Source organism: Otolemur garnettii, unplaced genomic scaffold (assembly GCF_000181295.1).
Source record: "Otolemur garnettii isolate 467f Iridium unplaced genomic scaffold, OtoGar3 scaffold00006, whole genome shotgun sequence".
Taxonomy (NCBI): Eukaryota; Metazoa; Chordata; class Mammalia; order Primates; family Galagidae; genus Otolemur; species Otolemur garnettii.
Window position 1 is genome coordinate 46,007,669 of NW_003852401.1, and position 22,672 is coordinate 46,030,340.

General features: G+C 46.4%; 1 protein-coding gene across 1 annotated transcript in view; it reads left to right on the top strand.

The window, feature by feature from the left end:
- FBP2 (fructose-bisphosphatase 2) overlaps positions 1 to 22,672 on the top strand; it is a 196,390-nt gene that overhangs the window by 45,586 nt on the left and 128,132 nt on the right. Inside the window, exon 4 of the mRNA XM_003783008.3 lies at positions 7,424 to 7,432. Within this exon, the coding sequence (XP_003783056.1) occupies positions 7,424 to 7,432 (9 nt within the window). The remainder of the gene's footprint in view (positions 1 to 7,423; positions 7,433 to 22,672) is intronic.

A 22,672-nucleotide genomic window follows, 5' to 3' on the forward strand; every position in this document is an offset into this window, starting at 1 on the left:
AAAAAAAAAAAAAGAAAGCTACCAAGGTCACGAGGTCAAGCTACAGAAAACAGCCATCTTTCCCTAACATGGCAGTGCAGTCACTGCCTAGGGAGGGACAGGGGCCCTGAGGGGCCTCCTACCTGCATGCTTAGTGGCCAGGGGTGAGGATGGGAATCTGCTGGAGCTGCTGGAGGAGGGTCTGGGTTGGAGCCTCCGGAAGAAGCTCCTCAGCAGCCCATACTTGAGAGACTCCACCAGGGTGGTCTTCCCCTGTCCCTGAGTGGCCAAACAGGTTGAGCTTAATCCTGGGCTACAGTTTCTGGGAGGGCCAGAGCTGGTGGAGGAAGAGTCCTCAGTGCATATCCTGAACAGGGGAAAAAAAGAGCTGTTTTGTCACAGATAAAGACTCAAATCATGATTCTCATGGTTCCTAATGCCCCTTCTCCAGTTTTTATCCATGCTGCAGATGTGTTTTGCTTTGTTTCCACTGAATTTTTTTTTTTTTTCCAGTTTTGGCCAGGGCCAGGCTTGAACCCACCACCCCAGATATATGGAGCCGGGCCAGGGTCCTACTCCTTGAGCCGCCCACCACTGAATCCCCTGAGAGGGAGCTCTGCACCCAGTAGCAGTACATGCCATCCCCCACCTCTGCTCAGCTCCTGGCAACAGCGGGTCTGTTCTGACTACATGGATTTGCCTCTTTTCCATTGCAATCTGATGCCCAGCAAATTGGGTGGAACCAGTGTGAAGCTTCAGTTTAAGCAGGAGATTGGATCTGCCCTGCCCGACCAGCTGGGGCACCTGTTCCCTTCTGTGTGCAGGGGTCTGGTTCCTTTAGGGCTGTGATGGTAAAAGAGGATGCAAGAAGGGAAGGGGACACCCTGTCCTTGTCATTTTCTTCTTTCTTAGTCCCACAGGAGAGAAGCAGGAGGCCCCCAACACAGGAACTTCACGATTCACATTTACAGAGGCCACCCCTGTGCTAAGTACAGTGCTGAGGATGGGAGATGGAGACTCAGGCCTGATCATAGCCTTGGGGAGGTACACACGGGTGAAAACGTCCACTCACTAACACCCAAGGGCTTCTACAGGGTTGGTGTCAGCAAGGTGCTCAGTGCACCGCTTAGAATCTACTCAAGGTCCATGTGGTGATGCATTGCTTGTGCTGTCCTGGTACCCCTCTTCCCACTACCCTGCCCTGCTCCCTAACAAGAACCCATTTGTATTTGTCACCTATAGCGTTAGGTTTCTCCCTTCACTCCTACCCAGGAGCTTTCCATCTGCTCCTCTACACCCCACCAAACCTATCCTGCCAGTCACGTCCTCCAGGCAGCTCCGTCCACGTATGGCTTTTTGTAGTGACCCACATGACTTTGTAATTATGTTGTGCTCTGCTCTTCTAGACCAGGAGCAGAGATGGTCTCCAGGGTAGAGATGGTGTCCCCAGCATGTGGCAGGAACTGTATAAATGACTTAACCCAGAGGGACCCATGCAGGGCATCTCACTCTTGGCAGGACCTTTCCTGGCAGCTCTAGGTCCCAGCAGGTGCTCCTTTGCTGTTGATCTCTCCAGGCTGAGCCACTACTGCTGCTGCTGTTATAACTGTGCTGCTACAAACTCATATGGCTCTCCTAAAGTTCCAATTTTCTCCCCTCATTTTTGATTCCTAAATTGGGGCCAGACTTTCTCAACAGGAGTGGCATTGCCACCTAGCGGCACCATGAAAACTTGCAATGGCATTTTTAGTTCCTTAGTGTTGGGTGGCCTGCTGGGGGCTGGGTGTCAGGTGTCCAGACAAGGTGCATACAAATGTCCCTTGCAGAGAAGATTCTCCTGGGTTCCCCTGACTTCTGACCATCTGCTGAGCATTTATATAGGAACAAAACGGATTTAATATCATTTGAGCTAAGGACAACTGTTTAATGTATATTGAGTTACTCCAGCATGGCACTATTTTATTAATTGATGGGTAAATTTATTTTGGATTTGTATCTTTCCCAAGTACTTCCCCTCCATTTCTGAAAATCCCATTAGCATGCTGCTGTGGTCTTTGAGCTGCCATAGGGCCCTCCATTGTCTGTGGACATTGGTAGGAATTTCATCAGTGATCATGTGGTTGAAGCAGACACCTGCCAAGTTCCCTGATCACACCCTGCCCTGCGTCCCAGCATGAACTTGCAGTGGATTATACTCTGCATATGTTCCTTCCAGGTCTGTGTTACATTTCATTTAGGGGATTTTACTGAGCTTTTAAAGTTATCTGTGTAGGAGTGTTTCTATCTATGGATTCTATTTTAAGAGAGGGAAGGGAGCATGAAAAAGCCATTTTGTAAAGTTCTGGGCATCCAGATTTGGAGGCCAAGGCTCTGGACTGTGATCTGTAGAACGTGGAATTGTCCTTACTTTGATTTCTTCTTCTGACCTTAAATCCCTGACAGGCTGGTTCACTCCTGGGAATACCATGCTTGACAGTGCTGGCAGAAGCCACTGGCAATCTCTTTGCCAGGGTCCTGGGCCAGCTGGAGAAATGGAGGGAGAAGGTAGGAGTGGCTGGAGGGGTTGAGACAGATGCACATCCTGTCTGCAGCAGTGGGTCCCATCTGTCTGGAGGCTTCTAGCTTTTGCTGTGCTTGCTCTCACAGCCCTCACTGACACCTCTAAGAATCCCCTGAGGTTAGTATATCATCCTCCTCCTTCTCAGAGGAGGAAACTACAGCTCAGAGAGGCCAAAGCACTTGCCCAAGGCCACACAGCAAAGCCAGAACTCGCCACTGAGTCTTCTTCCTACCATTGCTGGTCACTGACAAGGAGGTAAGGGCTCCTCAGAAGCAGGGACACAGAGAGGAACAGGGACGTGCACACTGAAGGCAGAGCCACAGCTATGTGCTGGAGTGACAGTGCATCCCAGTGGCAAGACACTTCCCAGTTGGGGCATACTCTGGAGCAAAACATTACCATGGAGGGACTCACATCTCCCTGGCATACCCTTCCCCCTCTGCCAGGAGCTGTCAGATTTGGCTGAGACTGACCCAGTCACCCTTCACCATGTCTTTGGGGAGAGAAGCCAGGACCAGGTGAGTGGGAAGGGGGAAGCAGGAGGTACAGGGAGGGAAACCTGAGCAGGGGGCCAGATAGGACAAAGGGACTAGGTGTCATGGGGGAGGGTGGAGGGTAGAGGATCCCATGTTTAGGAGAAGAACACCTGGGGAGCCCAGCGGTCACACATTGGAGTAGCCCTACCCATACTGCCCTTATTTAGCAGAAGGCAGCAGGCAAGATCTTGAAAGATGTCCTCACTAGTTCTATTATGAAGTAACTTTTAGGACATTTTTGCCTCATAAAAATTCATATAAATATTATTTTACAGAATAACTGGGCCCTGAACCCAGATATGGCTGGGCAGGGCTTGACAGTGGCACACCAGGCCCAGCAGGTCACACAGGGCAGGGGATTCTATATGGTATGTGGCTTTGCACTGGGTACAGAGGTACCCTAAGAAGATGACGCATGCCATATAGAATACTGGTAAAAACTGGGCCTGAGAGGAAGCACCATGCTTCGACCAACACCACACAGAGCAGACCTATTACTTCTGTAAAGTACTGATGTGGAGATCCCCAAAGGGCACTCAGGGAGGCAAATCCTAGACCAGGAGTCAGCAAACACCTCTGTCAGAGCAAGGGAGTTGTTTTCTTTCTTCTTCTTTTTTTTTTCATTTCTTAATAGTTTTGAAATATATCATTGCATCATGCACATTAGGTGAGGTCCCCCCCATATGCCCTCCCTCCTCCCATATCTCCCCTCCCCTCCCCTCTCTCTCCTCTTCCCTTCTACATTCTGGCCTATAGTTATGTTTTGTCATTCATATGAATGTGTAGGGTAGGTGATTATATATTGATTTCATAGTAGTATTTAGTACATTGGATACTTCCCCCCCCCCATTCTTGAGGTACTTTACTAAGAAGAATGTGTTCCAGCTCCATCCAGGTAAACATAAAAGATGTGAGGTCTCCATCTTTTTATGGCTGCATAGTATTCCATAGTGTACATATACCACAATTTGTTAATCCATTCATGGGTTGATGGGCCCTTGGGCTGTTTCCATGTCTTGGCAATTATGAATTGGGCTGCAATAAACATTCTGGTGCAAATGTCTTTGTTCTAAAATAATTTTTGATCATCTGGGTATATACCCAGGAGAGAAATTGCAGTATCAAACAGTAGGTCTACTTTTAGTTCTTCGAGTGTTCTCCAAACTTCTTTCCAAAAAGGTCATATTAGCTTGCATTCCCACCAACAGTATAGAAGTGTTCCCTTCTCTCTGCATCCATGCCAACATCTGTAGTTTGGGGATTTTGTGATGTGGGCTACTCTTACTGGAGTTAGATGATATCTCACAGTGGTTTTGATTTGCATTTCTCTGATAATTAAGGATGATGAGCACTTTTTCTTATGTTTGTAGGCCATGTGCCTGTCTTCATCAAAGAAGTTTCTGTTCAAGTCTCTTGCCCACATAGAAATGGGGTTATTTGTTCTTTTCTTATTGATTAGCCTCACTATGTCACCCTTGGTAGAGTGCTGTGGCATCACAGCTCACAGCAACCTCAAACTCCTGGGCTTAAGCGATTCTCTTGCCTCAGCCTCCCAAGTAGCTGGGACTACAGGTGTCCACCACAATGCCCGGCTATTTTTTGGTTGCAGTTGTCATTGTTGCTTAGCAGGCCCAGGCCAGAATCGAACCTGCCAGCCTTGATGTATGTGGGTGGCACTCTATTCACTGAGCTACAGGCACCAAGCCAGGGCCAGGGAGTTTTGGACTCTGTGGGCCATATAGTCTCTGTGGGAGCTGCTCAACTCTGATACTACACTGTGGAAGCAGCCAGAGACTACACAAAAGCACAGGCATGACTGTGTTCCGATAAAACTTTATTTATAAACACAGGCAGTGGACTGGATTTGGACTGAGGGCCAGTTTGCTAAGCCCTTGATGTCTCTGGGAAATAAGGCTCTAATCCAGCCTGAGCGCCCTGATGCTGGCAGCCACATTAAAAAGCCACTTGATATCTTTGGAGAATCACCTATAGCAGCAAAGCTCTAATGTGTAAGTTTTAGCAGGAGGACTGGACAGTCAGCCCACTGTCAGCAGCAGCAACTCCAGTGACGCCATTTCACTGCAGCAATAAAGCCGCAACTGTATCTTATTAACTGATGTTTTTTCTCTCCTGCTTAGTTCATGAAATGTGAACCAAGACTTCTGTTGGGAGGAACTAGATCTGCAACGGAGAGAGAAGGCAAAGGCACCTGTGGCTCAGTGAGTAGGGTGCCGGCCCCATATACCGAGGGTGGCGGATTCAAACCGGCTCCGGCCAAACTGCAACAAAAAATAGTCGGGTGTTGTGGCGGGCGCCGGTAGTCCCAGCCACTTGGGAGGCTGAGACAAAAGAATCACCTAAGCCCAGGAGTTGGAGGTTGCTGTGAGCTGTGACGCGGCACCCTACTGAGGGCGACAAAGTGAGGCTCTTGTCTCCAAAAAAAAACAAATGGGTCTGCCCAACAGCGGTCGGCGCTGTCGCTCTGGTGACTCTCGTCACCGCCTGCGCACAGCGCCCGCGGCGGGCGCACCCCGCGCGGTCCGAGGCGGCAGCGGGGCGGAGGCCGCGCCCGGCGCGAGGCCGGAGGCTGCGGGGCTGCGAGGCCGCGGGCGCCGCCTACCGGCGGGAAATGACGAGCAAAGGGCAGGCGCCCCCAGCGCGGGAGCGGCCGGTCACTCGCGGCCTTCGCCACCACCACGTCTTTGAAGCCGGTCTCCACTCGTCATCCGGAAGCCACGGGGACAGAACCCGACGCCTGAGGTGAGACTTGCAGCCGCCACTGCCGCCGTTATAAAGCCCAACGGCCGCCCCGCCGCCGGTGCCGCCCCGGTCGCCCGGCCGAGCTCCTCCCGAGCGTCCCCGGCCCTTCCTCCCACAGTCACGGCTCCGCCCGTCCAGGTGCAGGTTACCAAGTGCCGGGCGCTGAGCTATGGGGACACATGGCCCGAGAGCGCCAGGCAGAGTGTGACGCCCGATACGACCACGCTGGGGAGGCGCTGTGAGTCCTCGAGCGAGGACCGGACGGCGGGGAGGGAGAAGGGGCGTCTGCGGGACTCGGCGCAGGGGGAGCAAACGGCAAGGCGGGGAGCGGGCGCACAGCGTTGGGTACTCACAAGGTTTATGATGAAAAGTTTCCGTATGTTGACTTCTCCTTTGTGGATGAGGAGGATGGAGAAGTTCAGGGGAGTGAAATAGGAGTTTAGAGTAGCTCAGCGAGAGACGTAACTAAGACGACGGTCCTGAACACGGCCCGGACTGAGCTTTCTTTCCTCCCCGTGTGTCCCAGTGCTGAGGAGACAGCCTAGTGCCAAGTCATCATCGGAGGAATGAGTGCATCATTTTTAGGAGGTGTGGGAACTGGACAGAAGTCACAGATGATGAATTAACTGGCACCAATGCCCTTAATTGTGCCATTTTGCGCAAAAGGAAATCAGCCTCTTTTTAAAAGGCAGGTCTAGAAGAGGTAGAGAGTTGGATTTTGGGGGGGGGGGTTGTTTGTTTGTTTGTTTGTTTGCAGTCTTTGGCTGGGGCTGGGTTTGAACCCACCACCTCTGGCATATGGGGCCGGCGCCCTACTCCACAGGCGCCGGCCAAGAGTTGGATTTTTGCAGGCAAGAAAGATGAAAGGAGACTAAGAATGGAGCTATACAGGTCCGTGGTTAGTGTGGACCATGGAATTTTCCTTGGAGAGGGGGAAAATTAAGGCAAAAAGTTTTTGGATGGACAGGGAGAGAGTTTAAAGTGGCTGGTCCTTCCTGAGTAGGATGAAGAATTGGTGTACTGAGGGTGAAAATGAGAAGGATAAAGGGTAAAATGTCAGACTGTATTTCTCAGATGGCAGGGTGTTTCTGGTGATAAGTTCTGGAGTGTGACAGTAACTGAACTGAAATGAAGATACAGGGATCTAAGATGAGAAGGGGTAAGCAGTGGGAAGCCAGGCTGGTGGATGGTGTCACTGGATGTTGGAGCCTCCAGCTGATTTCTCCCACCTCAAGCTCCCTTCCCAGGGCCCACTCCCACCTCTTTCTCTTTCAGGCACTTGAAGTTTAGAGACTGTAACTATGAGCTTGCCAGACACACTGTCTTACAGGGAACCCAGCCCGGAGAGCCAAGAAATGAATAGAAAAAGAAATGGCATTACTTAAGCCGCACTGTGAATCCTACTGCCTGAGGACAGTCTTGCTCCCTGACCTTTTCGGGCACCTGAGTCACCAGATTCTTTTTGTTGTTGAAAATCTGTTGTATTTGCTTCCAGTTACATCCAAATCCCACCTTGCAATAGAAAAAGACTCTCCCTTCTTGGTCTCTTCTCTTCCAAGCTAGTGGGCTCAAAGCACCCATTTTAAAGGGTAGGTATAGGACTAACAGTAGTCATTACTGACCTTTTCCCTATTTAGTTTGGTAGTCACTGCCAAATAGATATGCCAAGGTTGTGCAATGCAGTGTTTTGCTGCGGATCCCAAGATAATGGGGCTTGATAGTCATCTCAGCAAACATCATTTTGTTCCTTAAGAAATCCTGCTGTCTCCTGAGGACTTCCACAGAGACCCATCCGCTCTTACATCCTTATTTTCAAGTCATTGACTCCAATGACTGCTACCATTAGCAACTCTTCCTCCAATACAGCACCTGCATCAACCTCTAGCTCCTCCCTCCCAGGAGCACCTGCTAAATCTCCCTGCCACATGACAATCTGGGTATGACTGTACAATTGGTGCCTCAAAGCTTCCATTTTGGGTCAGGGAACATAAAAGCCACTAATTACCCCCAAGACCAAGAGCTCAGAACTTCCTGGAAGACAAAACTGGCAAGTTAACTTTTATTCCTTTTGGAGTCCCCATTGGCAGGGATCAGAAGCACCAATCAATAGCTTGGTAGATTATCCTGCCTGAGTAAGCAGGTAGAGCAAGAATCCCCGTAGAAGAAAATTGCCCTCCCTTGTCATTGTCAGCCTCCTCTCTTACAGTGATGCGTTGGTAAACTTGTATAATAATTAAGTGGTATTACTGTTGGTGCTACCCTATTTTGGGTGGGTCACTACCTAGATGTTCTGTGAGTGCAAATTCTGTCTTACTGCCTTATCCGATGTTTCTCTGAGTGGAAAGAAGCAAGTATCTGGGCACCAGGTTTGACATGTTCTGTGACCTCAGGCCAACTCAGCCTCTTTAGGGCATCACGTTTCCCTTTGTTAGAAGTCTTTAGACAATGGCTGTATGGAAAACAGCCGAGAGTTAAATACTCTGAGCTCCCTAGTCTTGATTTTTCTACCAACTGGGTGTCGAAATCTATGATGTTCAACCTATGAGAATCAGATTTAAAAGGGTGTGTATGCCTTTTAAATATATTAATAAAAGTAGAAATTAAATCTTATAGCCTGTAAAATACGCTCCCTCTATAAGCCTGGCTGTCCCCATAGAAGTGGAAGGTTGCTTCTTTTGTCCTATGGTCTGGGAACTATGTCAGAGTGGAGACTATGGTGGAGGCACGGTATTGCAACTAGTTTCTCCTCCCCTCTAAGTCTAGAATGAACATTGGCAGTGGTATGTCAGGGGATTCTCAGAGATCCTTGCCCTTTACCATCATGGTGATCCCACCCTACCTTTACCTTCACACCAGCTTTCTCCTTTTCTTTGGATGCTTCAACCTCCAACTTCTGATATATGTGTGTGTGTGTATATATATATATATATGTTTTGTTTTGTTTTTGAAACAGAGTCTCAAGCTGTTGCCCTGGGTAGAGTGCCATGGCATCACAGCTCACAGCAACCTCAAACTCTTGGGCTTAAGCGATTTGGCAGGCTTGGGCTGGATTTGAACCTGCCAGCTCTGGTGTGTGTGGCTGGCACCCTAGCCTCTTGAGCTATAGGCACTGAGCCGATATTTATTTATTTATTTTTTTGAGACAGAGTCTCACTTTGTCACCCTCAGTAGAGTGCTGTGGCATCATAGCTCACAGCAACCTCAAAGTCTTGGGCTCAAGCAATTCTCTTGCCTTGTCCCAGCCTCTCCTGAGTAGCTAAGACTACAGGCACCTGCCACAACATCCAGCTATTTTTAGAGATGGGATCTCACTCTGGCTCAGGCTGGTCTTGAACCCATGAGCTCAGGCAATCTACCTGCCTTGGCCTCCCAAGTGCTAGGATTACAGGCATTAGCCACCAAGCCCAGCCACTCTGATATTTTTCTTATTAATCATCACTCCACTGAGCCATTAAACAGGTTTGACCTTAACCATGGATATGGATGAGAATGAGGGTCCATTTGGTACCTTTGGCCACTTTACCTTCGATGAACTGAGTGGGGTGTCCAAGAAGAGGCCTTTGTGTTAGGACAGCTTCTAAGAAACCTCCAATGACGCTGCCTCTTGGTATTCACACACTTGTGTATCACCCCTCCCCTTAAATGTAGGCTGGACTTAGTGATTTTCTTCCAACCAGGAGACTAAGGGAAAGATGACAATACATATTTCCATTTTAAATTTAAAAAGATAGTAACTTTTGTTTTGCTTACAGACTCTGTCCTTTCCTGGCTTTGATGAAGCAAGCTGCCACACTGGGAAGGCGCACATGATGAGGAACTGAGGAACATCTCTAGATAATTCCAGCCAACAGCCAGCAAGGAACTGGTGGCTTCAGTTCAACAAGCCTTGAGGAATTGAATCGTGCCAACAGTTACATAAGTGAGCCTGGAAGTTCATCTTTCCCCAGTTGAGACTTCAGAAGAGACCTCAGCCCCAGCTGACACCTTGCTTGCAGTCCTGTGAAAGACCCTGATGCAGAGAACCCAGCTAGGCCTTACCTGGATTCCTGACCCACCAAAACTGTGAGATAATATGTAGACATTTTTTAAGTCACTAAATTTTGAGGTATCCATTATGATAGATGACTAATATACCCCTAAATCACTGTAATCTTAGTGTAAGATGTAGCATGGCTAGGGCCAAAGATCACCTCTCCCAAGGAAGATGATAGAGTGTCTTATGATATCCCTGCAGATACGATCTGTGTGATCAGAGACCATCCTTTGTACTCTTATACTGAAACAGTATCACTGTTCTCTCCACAGCCCTTACTAGCCACTAGGTGGTAAGGGCTAAGTACAGGAATGGAAGGTGGCAGATGACCAGGATGGGATCTTGAGTAGGGATGATGGAGTCATTCTTTTCCCTCTTCATTTTTTTTCTTTCTTACCCACTTCCTTTCCTGTTACATTTTTCTTACTGTCTTCTTTTTTCCCCAAATCCTCAGTAGCTGCTACCTGATGACCAATTGCTACAAGTGATTGCCAGGTGGTCTGTGATCTTAGAATGATGCCCTCAAGCCAGGCATCTTAAAGAGATTCCCAGGGACAGGGTCTTCCCTTTTCTTCTAAATGCCCTCACAATCAAGGAGACCTTCTAGTCAAACTGAAATTGTGCTTTCCAGACACAGTAACTCACTATGCATAATAGATTTTGCAATAGGACCCACCCATTCCTGGACCTTGCTCTAGCCAACCCCATATCTATAAGAGCAAAACCCATCCATACATGTTCCACTCAATGAAGTTCACCTGCCAGATACTCTGGAGTCAGTAACTTTTTAAAAATAAAAGTAAATCTCTGTTTGTAGGAAAGGATTTTTATCCCTGGATCCTTTCAGAGCTACCTAGTCTATCCTCTATACTGCTCCAAAAAGGATAGAGAAAAGGGAAAGGGGAACTTCCATGTTCATTAGGGGAAGGTGGGGAACATGGCACACTCTCCATACTTCTCGGGGAAAAGAAGGCTGGCCCTTAGGAGCAGTAACATTTATTCCTCACCAAGAGATCCAAGAGGAGGATTTCTTCCTCCCACTGATCTCAGGGCCTGAACACTCCCAAGCTTCCAATTCTAAAACTTCTGGAGGCAGAAAGGGAAATTTCTGGCTTTACTGTGCTGGAGTAATTTACCCCACCCAATAGCTGTACATAATTTAGAGGAGTTAAGGAGCAGGTGAAAAGATGGTTTGAGCCAAGGTCTGGACGTTAAGGATTTCCTCCCTTTGAAAAGGCTTGAAAGGTTTCAGCATAAACTCATTGTACCTTTTATGGTATTTTAATTACAGGACATATAAAGGATTCTAGGTTAAGACTGAGAAGGTCATTGTCAGTTTCCTGCATGGGACTGGTCCTCATTAGAAGCCCAATGAGGCAAAGAATAGTAAGAGGATACCCTTGGCAAACACTTGAAAACTTTGTTTTTTTCTCTCCCAATCTCTTTTAGGCTATTCTGCCCCTTGGGGCTCTCAGATCTGGCCCCTTCCACCCATACAGTGTTTCACCCTGCTGCCCCCTCTTTCTTCTCTCTACCAATCCCTCTTTCCCCTTCCCAATATTTAAGAACTCTCTTCTGTTTTACAGAGCAATTGTGCTAAACCTCAACCCTCATGACCAAACACATCCTGATTTAAAGAGCAGAATTCTCTTTAGCATCATGTTACCTCTCATGAGCACAACTAAAATACTGTTTAGCAATGCCTTTGGTTTTGAATCACACACTTATGGTTACTTCCTCCATGCAAGATTTAACAATTTCCTGCCCATCTACTTTCCTACTTCACACCACAATTTCTATTGGCTCCACTATACCTTTTAAAATGATGATGTCACTTTTCTTGATGATGTATGTGTATTTGTTTTCTTTCCCCATGTTACCCAGTCTTTGAATGGTTAGAACCCTTAAAGTCTCCTTCTTTAGATCATAAACTGCTAGCAGGGTGCTGCAGCTCAGTAGTTAGAGTGCCCGCCCTGCAAACGGGAGGCTGTGAGTTTGAACCTCACCTGGGCCTGATGAAGAAGAAAAGAGAAAGACAGATTACAAACTGCTGAGATGAAGCCCCGTGTCATTTCCTTACCTCTCACTGAGTCTGATGAATCTATTTTGGCCCCAGACACCTGATCCTTTCCTTCCCCTCCACGTGGTGAGGGTTTAGTGGCGATGCCAGCTCCTTTCTCAGCCTGACTTCTGCATCCACACCTTCCCTATTGTTTCTACCTAAAAAAGAGGGACTCACATCTGCCTCTCTGCGTCCACCCTCCCTTGACTCTGAGAGGTCTCTATGTTCAGAAAAATCTCTCCAGATATCCTTGCATCTCTGATATTGTTGTTTTTTCTTGTGGTATACGTTTGTTTATAACAAGCCTGGTCCAGACAACTTCTAAGGTTACTAGGACTCACAATGGTGAAAACATCCTTTAAAGTAAGATAAGCTCCACCAAAATATTTCCAGGTGAGAAGAGGTTATAAAAATGGCTCACTGAATACACAGTAGAACCTCTGTAGTTGACCACCTCTGTACATTGACCACTTCCTTCAGTTGACCTAATTTGCACAGACGAGACATGCACCCCACATGTACGTAGCAGTACAGTAGGCCTAGTTCTTACGTTGACCTCCTCTGTATGCTGACCCGCTTGTTACAGTCCTTGGGTGGTCAACTTACAGAGGCTTTACTGTGTTTTTTAAAAATGGCCATGCTCAGGGCAGGGGGAGGAAGAAAGTTTTAGAAACTGCTCCAGATTAAAGGAAACTAAAGACAAATAACAACCAAATGCAATATATAATTCCAAACTGGATCCTGTAATGGATATTAACAAAGGATATTTCTGAATAAATTGACAACAATGGAATATGAATAAGAGATTAGTTAAAAGTTCTATACCAGTACTACATGGCACTGCTAAATGTACAACTGATAAGTTTACAGGGGATGATTGAGTATGTAAGAGGATTTTTTTAAATTAAGAAATACACAATGAAATAGTCAAGGAGAAATTGCATGATGTATGAGAAGTTATTTACAAATATTCAGGAATGTATGTGTATTTCTGTGTGTGTGTGTAAAGAGAGAGAGAGTATGCAAGAGAGAGGGAAAAGATAGGGAAGGAAGGAGGGAGAGAAACAGAAAGAGAGATCACAAATGAGTCAGAACGGTAATGAGAGTTAAATCTATGAAGAGTATACTGTTGTTTACCATCCATGCAACTTTTCAATGTGTTCAATTACTTTCAAATTAATACATTTTAAAATTGGCCCATTGACTATGTTGTCTTGAGTTTTACATAGCGTTTGAGATTTTTGGTTTTGATTCCCACAGTTGCCACGCCTGCCACACCCAGACCCCAGTTGTGTGTGATGATGCCAAATTTTTTTTTTTTTTTTTTTTTTTTTAGAGACAGAGTCTTACTTTGTCGCCCTCAGTAGAGTGCCATGGTGTCACAACTCACAGCAACCTCTAGCTCTTGGGCTTAGGCAATTCTCTTGCCTCAGCCTCCCAAGTAGCTGGGACTATAGGCATCTGCCACAACACCCAGCTATTTTTGTTGATGTTGTTACAGTTTGGCCAGGGCCAGGTTCAAACCCACCACCCTCAGTATATGAGGCTGGTGCCCTACCGAGCCACAGGCACCACCCTGATGATGCCAATTTTAACAAAGTGGTCTCGTGTTCTGTCCCTGGCAAGAACCTAGGATTCTCTTTCCACATTTGAAGCATGCTGACATTTCGACAGAGTTTTACAAAATATTGGAGAAGATCATGCCTCCCAAACTGTTTTTTAAATACATGATGTAAAACAAAAATGGACCAAAGTTTCAAAGAACCATATTTATGGCAAGTAACCTCTAGTTCTTATTTGGTGCCACCGTGCCATTTGTCTTCTGGGGTTTTGTGATTTGAAAAAAACCCTTGTTTGCAGAGTTTTTTCTGCTTTGCTAAGTCAGTTACCTGGATTTTCATCTTCCAGAAATGTGTTGACCTCTTCTATTGTATCCTCTCCTGTTCTTGTCTTTCTTAAGCACTTACTATTTTTTTTTGCAGTTTTTGGCCAGGCTGGGTTTGAACCCACCACCTCCAGTATATGGGGCTGGCACCCTACTCCTACACTGCCCTTTTTTTTTTTAAGAGACAGAGTCTCACCTTGTCACTCTTGGTAGAGTGCTATGGTGTCAGCTCACAGCAACCTCCAGCTCTTGGGCTTAGGCGATTCTCTTGCCTCAGCCTCCTGAGTAGCTGGGATTACAGGTGCCTGCCAGAACACCTAGCTATTTTTTTTTTGTTGTTGTTGCACTTTGGCCAGGGCCAGGTTTGAACCCACCACCCTCGGTATATGGGGCTGGTGCCCTACTCACTGAGCCACAGGCACTGCCCAGCACTTACTATTTTAAAATCCTTTACTTTTTAAACAGTTTTATTGATAGTTCACATACCATACACACTTTGCCCACTTAATGCATATAATTAAATGATTTTCAGCATGTCACAGAATTATACATCCATCACGAAAGTCAATTTTATAACATTTCATGACTTCAAAAGGAAACCCCATACTCTTTAGCTATCACCCCTTCCAGCTCTCATTCCCCACACCCGTTAGCAAACACTAATCTACTTTCTGTCAATATAGATTTCCCTATTCTGAATATTTCATAAGAATGGAATCATATATGGACTGGCTTCTTTCATGTACCATAATGTTTTCAGGGTTCATCCATTCATATTATAGCACTGTATTCATACTTTTTATGACTGAGCACTATTCCATTGTAAGGATGTATCACATTTTTGTTTGTTTATCCATCTGTCAGTTGGTGGACATTGGGGTTGTTTCCACCCTTTGACTGTGTTTTTTTTTTTTAATTTTGCTTTCAACTAGCTTTCACTCATCTTAGTTTGAAGTTTTTTTTTTTTAATTTTCTTTTTTTTTCTTTTCTTCTTTTAGCAATTCTCTTGCCTTTGGCACCCCAAGTAGTTGGGACTACAGGCATCTGCCACCACGCCTGGCTATTTTTGGTAGAGGCGGGGTCTCACTCTGGCTCCCTCTGGCTCAGGCTGGTCTCAAACCTCTGAGCTCGAGCAATCCACCCGCCACAGCCTCCCAGAGCGCTAGGATTACAGGCATGAGCCACCATGCCCAGCCCCAACTTTTGACTGTCATGAATAATGCTGCTGTGAAAACAGGTGTGCAAGTTTCTTTGTGGACGTATGTCTCCATTTCTCTCGGGTGTATACCTAGAATAGGAATTTCTGGGTTTTATGCCAACCTTGGTTAACATTTGAGGAACTGCCAGACTGTTTCCCAAAACAGCCACACCATTTAACATTCCCCCAGCAGTGTATGAGGCTTCTAATTTCTCCACATTCTCAGAAACCCTTATTTGAGTCTTGGATGCTACTCATCCTAATGGATGTTAAATGGTATTTCATAGTGGTTTTGATTTGTATTTTCTTGACAATTCTTTACTTTTAATGGCATTTGGAGAAGGAGAGGAGATAAACAAGTATATATGATCTGTATTTAACTGGAAACAAGTGACTTTTAAAATGCGTGACAGAAAAAAATTTGTTTCTTCTAAATATTTGAAAACATTCATATAGCATTCACAAGTTTTCATCAACTCGTAAAGTTTTCTACTTCAGTATTTTTTCATGCATTATTATGTGCATTATTATGCACTGAATCTGTTCTATCATATTATGGCTTGTATGAAGTGGGGTGAGGAATTCAAATGATTTCTCAAGGTTGACTACAAGGTGGAGCAGAACTGAATGTCAAAGCCAGCAAAGCTGAATGTGGTTCCGTTACCGTGTGGTGGATAAGTGTGATCTTCATGTGCAAGTATCAAGGGAATGTGAGACCATTGACATAGGGCACATGGCATGCCTTCTAAGAGACAGATGGCAAGATGTATAGATGGACTTTTACACTTTAATCATAGTGTAAAGATGGGGTCTGTCATGCATGGTAATTGTGAAAGTTGCGTGGTGAATGCATGGGGAATAATAATGTTATATCTGAAAAATTTTCATAATAAACACTTAAAAAATAAGATGTTAAGTGCCTCATGAGGAGGCACGAGGGGGCTGTAAGGACAGCTGGCAAGGGTGGATCAGTGCATCAAGACTAGGTTTGATGGCCTGGCATGGTGGTGCACACCTGTAGTCCCAGATACTCAGAAGGCTGAGGCAGGAGGATGATTTGAACCCAAGAGTTTGAGGCTGCAGTGAGCTATGATGATGCCAGTGCACTCTACCCCAGGCAACAGAGTGAGACCCTGTCTCAAGTAAATTAAAAAAAACAAACAAACTAGGTGTTAGTTATCACTCTGTAAAGCCATTTTCAGGAAGTGTCATTTCTTGGAGGATAGAAATCTAAGAAGGAAAGTTTGTTCTGTATAACAAACTTTAGGAGAGATGGATATTGTTTTTTGAAGATTTCTTTTGATGAAAAATTCCCATCTAACGGCTTCTAGTTCCTCTGTGAATGACAAGTCCAGCTTCTCTGCTAAGCAAGTGGAGGTGGCCTTAGTCTGGGCAAAGTGCAGAAGGTTTGAAATAGATTTGAGTAGCATGGGAGAGCAGACTAAACCTCGATTTGTTTCATTTACTATCAGTAAGCACCAGATAATTATTTGGGGGATGAATGAATGATTTCTGCAGAGTTCTGGGGTTGACCACGAATGTTATCACAGTGACAGCAGACTTGTGAGATTTAATCCAATAGCGATCAGTTACATATGGGAAGTCATTTCTGAAAAAGGCAGAGAGATGAGATTTTGCCAAATAGGAAACAGGAAAGGGGACTGAATGAGGCCTACTCGAAGGGGAGCTTTTTAAATATTGGGTTACCATGTAGACCCTAAAGTCTGCCTTGATGAGGGAGGGAATAGAGGCAAGAATGCGGTGGATAGTTGAGTATAGAAAAATGAATGACCTGGAGTTAAAGAAAATGATCAGTTGAGAGTCTATATTGGAAAAATAGGGGGATGCAGTCAAAGGGTGGAATGTCAAGCTACATTATTACAGATGTCAGAGGGGTTCCTCATGTTAAGTTCTGGGTGTGGCAGTAAATGAACTGGAATGGAGGTAAAGGACCCTAAGATGGGAAGATAAAGGTATTGAGAGGCAAGGTTATTGGCTGGTCTATCCGCATGGATGTCCAGGTCCTCCCCTGAATCTCCACCTCTAATGGACCCCATTCCCCCTTTTGACCTTCCCAGGGCCTCCCCAAACCCTGCATTCTTTTAGCAACCCTAATCTTCAGATGCTGCAGAGTCAATGGCACAACTCTGGACAAGAAAATACAAGTATAGTAGAGTAAGGGGGCTTAGTGTACATCTGTTTTTTGTTTTGTGATGACATCCTGCATTCACAAATTTTTTTCCGAAAAAACTACCTCAAGCGCCTGCTAGGAAACTCACCTTATTTTTGAGTCCCAGTCTGTATAAGTAGAGTTGCCTTCTTCTCCAGGCCCCTTTTTCATGGGTAGATTTTTACAAAGTCTTCTCCCAAAAAAGCATCTATAAAGGTCCTTGGTGAGCCCCCAAGTATCTGTCACCCTGATGCACAGCCCAGGACTCACTTCTGGGCCATGAGCTGCATGTATTCTAGGAGATAGCTACTGTGGCTCCACCAAGCCCATGAGAATCAAAGGCAGTACCTCCATTCTGATGGGTGGACATGAAGGGCAGGATAAAAGGAAGGCACTGAGGTCACCTTCCCTAAAGAGGAGGCCACAAGCCTGAAACAGTCCTGCAGACATGGCTTAGTACACAAAGAGCAGCCCCAGGGCCACCTCTGCCAAATGGCATCAGCAAGCCCTGCAGGACCCTGATCAGCCTCATGGAAGTGGTGCCTGGGTCAGACTGAGAAAGGGAGGAGTGGGACAGGGTCATGATAAAGGGACACTGAGGCATAAACACCTCTTTTCCACCAAAAAGAGCATTTGTTCCCATCTTCATGTTTTTTCTTACTTTCTTACTCACTCTAGGCATCTTTTCCTTGCACTCTCAGCTTTATTTTGCTCTGGGAGGTAGAGCTGCCTGGGTGACATTCCTGCCACTGACATTGTGTGAGCCTTTTGCTGTGCAAATGCCATCAATTTAGGCAGCCTGTAGAAATACCTGGGCACTTCCCCAAGGTGACTTTCCAGTAATAAAACCACAACATTGAGGTCAGAGTATGGTTCCCCAATGTATGAGCATGCCCCACATGACAAACTCTTAGGCAGCATCTACCCTGCTCCTAAGAGTTTCCCCCAACCAGCCCAGTATCCACCATAGCAATAATCCCCAAACACTCCCACCCACCTATGGTCATCCTCTGGCCTGACAGCTTTTTCTAAAATCTGATGAAGTCACTATTTTCTGAAAAATATACCTGTCTTTGACCCTCTCTTCAGATATGGAAGACCTATCTTCTTACAGCTCTAAAAGATATGAAACAGCCAATGAGGGGGAAGAAGTCCACCATACACTGTCATTAAGGCAGGGCTAAGAGGCAGGAAACAGAGGCCATCTTCTCAAACTCCCTCAGGGAGGGCAGGGGCTTTGGGGGGCACATGATATCCACTCTTCAACAAAAGCTCCAGGAGACTCGTCATTTTTTGGAAGCCAAAATAGACAATAGGAAGAGCTGAACTAACACCTACCTTTCCCTAAGCACAAGTTCTAGGTTGCCCAAAACCTAAAACAGTATACAGAAAAGACACCCTTCTTATTAGAACTTTTTTGAGGAGACTCGATATCCTCAGTGAGGAGAATCAATATTCTCAACAAGGAATGTATTATTTGGGGGTAGTGGTGGTGAATTTTCCTACCTGGAAATGTTTCGGGAGCGTTATCTGTCTAGAGAGTAGAGGCAGTTCTCTGAACAGTGTTCCCGGTAGCAGTAGGGTGGCTCAAGGCACTCAGTCAACGTGATGCCTGCAGATGTGACTGGAATAGGGCACAGGCCCTCTGTGAGGCATGGATGGGAAATGATCCTGATGAAATAGCTGGTACTTAAATGCCAGACCTTTCTAGGGCTGTCTGCCCTTGTTTCTGATCTGTCTAATTCTTGTAAAAGAAAAGACTCTGGCCAGCACTTTAAAAAAACATTTTACTGTGTTGTTGAAGGGATAGCCCTGGGTGGGCTCTGAGGTGGTGGGAGAGGGGGAAAGGCAAGCAGCTGGGTTGGGGAATGGTCTTCTGGGAATTTGGAATCCAAGGGAGGAACAGGCTCTGGTGGCAAAGAGACATCCAGTGGCGAGGAGGAAAGGTGGGCGGGTTAGAGGTTGTCAGATCAGGTGAGAGAATGGAGGTGGGAGGTGAAGGCTCAGCAGACTGCCTGGTCTTAGGTCTCCTATAGAGCTTTCTGAGTGGGAGGAGGGTAAAGTGCATGATGTCTCTCTAGAATCCAGAGGTAACAGAGGAAGCAGCATCTTCCAGGGTCTGCCAGAACAGAACTTTCCTGACCACAGTAATTACCCTATCACTTCATGGAAGGGATCCGGACGTAACACACAATGATCCTCGCCCCAGAGCCTGCAGAAGACGGGAGGTACAAAGCTGCAGCCAGGACCAGAACACGGAAAGGAGGGCCTGCTGGCCTATCTGGGCTGGGGCCACCTGGAGCCTGCACCCACACCTTGCCCCCACCCACGACTTCACAATACACTCTGAGCCTCCTCCCAAGGCCTTGTTCACTTACCCATTCCAGGGCTACCCCCCCATGACCCTGAATTCCTGACACGCATAGAACATGCTTTGAAAAGGAGCCAGGAAAGAAAGGGTGAGATTAATCTTTTGTCAGAATAAAAAGCATCATCCTCTCCTCCTCTGTTTCCCTTTGGCACATCCTCCGACCTGAGAAACCAGGAGACGGGGTGATAGGCGAGGAAGGTAGAAGTGTCAGGATCACAGGAGTGCCTTCATGGGAGACCCTGGGGATAGGAGATTGATAGCCCCCAACAGACAAGGTCAAATGTCAACAGTAATGTTAACAAGATTCACGTGTGGGTGTGGCCTCATTTATAAAGGACTTTCACGCTCATTATCCCACGGGATGCTCAAACCCACCAGGTGCAGCACAGGCAGCAGCAGGGGTTACCTCAGAGAGGAAGCTGAGCTCCTGGGAAGTCAGAGGACATACCCAGAGTCAGGACACAGGATTCTGACTCCAGCCTACGTGTCATCCCCCCTCACCACCTATCGTGGCCACCTACTGGGCAACACCCAGGGCCACAGATGGGCAGAGCAGGGACTCTGAGAAGTGTCTCAGGTCACGTTGTCTTCCTGGGAGCACCAACTCTGAGGGCCCTTTTTCCCAGAGAGACTGTGTCTAGCAAGTGACTTCCTCAGAGATCAGGAACCTGGGACCTCACGGAAGGAACAGGAAGGCTCCCCTGGGAGAGCTCAGGTCAGTCGGCAGAACCTTACTTACCTTTTCGTCTTCCACCTCTCCTTCCCTTCTTGGTTCCTCCCTGATGCTGAGAACAAAAAAATGACTAAGAGGCTGGGATTCACTTTCCTCACTCCACTCTCTAGGAAGTGCAGACACTCATTATCCACGAATAATGTCACTCTCCATTTTGATAGAAATTTATTCCTTTTATCAATTTTTAAAAGTGATAAAATATTTTCAATTTGTCCTTCTTTGGAAAACTCAAAGGAGGATTGTGTGTGTGAAATCCTCACCTGATGTTCTCAGAAGTCCTGTGCTGAAAGAGGACACAGTCAGAATCAACAGTCACATCTGCTCCCTCAGGAGAGGACCTGTATCCTGGGGACAGAGCTTGGAAGCTCTGGACCTTGCTCTCCATGAAGGAAAGCTTGGTCGAGTGACACCTGCCCTGGTTCTGTGACTCTCCATCAAGTGTGAGGAGCCTGTTCTCCTTCAGAGAACCCACGCTCTCTAAGTGTGCCAACCCAGGACCACAACCTCACTGTATTTGGGATTTTATCCTGGAACCTTCCACTACACCCAGACAGGCAGCCTGTGAACCTGAGGTGGGACCTTAGTCCCCCTGAGCCCCGAGCCCCGCCCCACCTCGTCCTCTATGAGAGTCATGGTCTCCTAATCTCCAGACCGACCAGCTCATTTTGAAACGTGGGGGTAGAAATGGGAAACAGCGATGAAGAATCTCTCTTGGGTGTTCCTTACCTTTTTGCCTTCTTTACCATCCCAAGCTGTTGATATAAATGGATCAATTACGGGGTATGTCAGGTACAGAAAGAGTAAATCCAAACTACTCAGAAAGTTGCACTGGGGATCCACACTGAAAATAGCTGAGCATAATCTCTGCCATGGTTCAGGATGGCTGTTCAGAAAACAGAGAATACTCTCCATTTTCTGAATAGCTGGGCTCACGGAAGCAACTGAGAGCTGAGGGTGTCTGGGCTTGAGTGTATATTGTCACAGGCTTGCACCACAGAGCACAGAAGATTCACAGAGGGTTTGGGCCTGTACAAGGGGAAGAGAGAATAGCCACAGCCCCAACTCTAGCCCTGCAGATCCCTCCACCCCTCCTAGGGCCTCCAGCCCTCTGCCCTCCTCTGCTATCCTGGTGTCCAACTCCATCCTTTCTTCATACCATATATTTGCCTCAGTGAAATTTTCTCTCTGTTTCATCTGTCACCCAGATATTACCCGAGTCCCCTGTTACTGTGCGGAGCCCTTCACTTGGACCTTGAAAGTCTGAAATCATGCCTGGAATTTCTGCTTGTTCCCAGACATTTATACTCTCAGGATCACACCTATCCTCAGATCCATGTTATCTACAGAATGCTTTAGCCTTTTTTTTTTTTTTTTTGAGATGGAGCCTCAAGCTATCCCCCTGGGTAGAGTGCCATGGCATCAGGCTCACAGCAACCTCCAACTCCTGGGCTCAAGCAAGTCTTGTGCCTCAGCCTCCCAAGTAGCTGGGACTACAGGCGCCCGCCACAACGCCTGGCCATTTTTTGGTTGCAGCCATCATTGTTGTTTGGCGGGCCCGGGCTGGGGATTCGAACCCGCCACCTTAGGTGTATGTGGCTGGCGCCTTAGCCGCTTGAGCCACAGGCGCCGAGCCAGAATGCTTTAGCCTTACACTAACCTTGCTGTGAAACCTGAAGTTCTTTCACTCTGAGTTTTATGATTGTTGAATAGCAAATGTTTTGTTTTTAAAGTCAGCCTTTCCTGTTTCAAATCAGAGGAATTGACTGAAATAATTAAAATGAATAATTTATTATTCAACGTCCACAAAACTAAAATAACTATAAAATAAATGTATGTAATTACAACTTTGAGTGATCTTGGAGATCCATGTATAGCACTTATTTTCTGAAATTAGTGAAGCTTAAACTATACAAAGACTTTTGAGACATGCTCAACACACACATCCTTGACAAACCAGTACAGTATTTGCAAATCCAGGAATCATTTATTTCCTCCTTGTATTTCAATCTTTCATTCATTATATTGTCCACACTTTTCTAATCTTTGGGAAATGCAGTCCCAGACCTCTACATCAGTTTTGTAGCAGGTATGTGACTCCTCCAAGTCAAGCATAGGTCACTGTGTGCTAAGCTATTCACTGCCTCAGTCCTTGGTGTCAGGGTGGGGACCTAGAAGTGTTAAAGACTTAGGGGAGAATCCAGTCTTGAGCAGCCTCACCTGCTTATCCTATGGGCCACGTCAATGGGACCTTTTCCTTAGAAGGCCTTGTACCAAAAAGAAAAAGCTTAAAAATATTTGCAGTCATCCCTGCAAATGTTCAAATATCAACTACCTGTCACACTTTATTCAGGCACTTCTTGTGGGGTTGAAATAATCCCAGTGGAC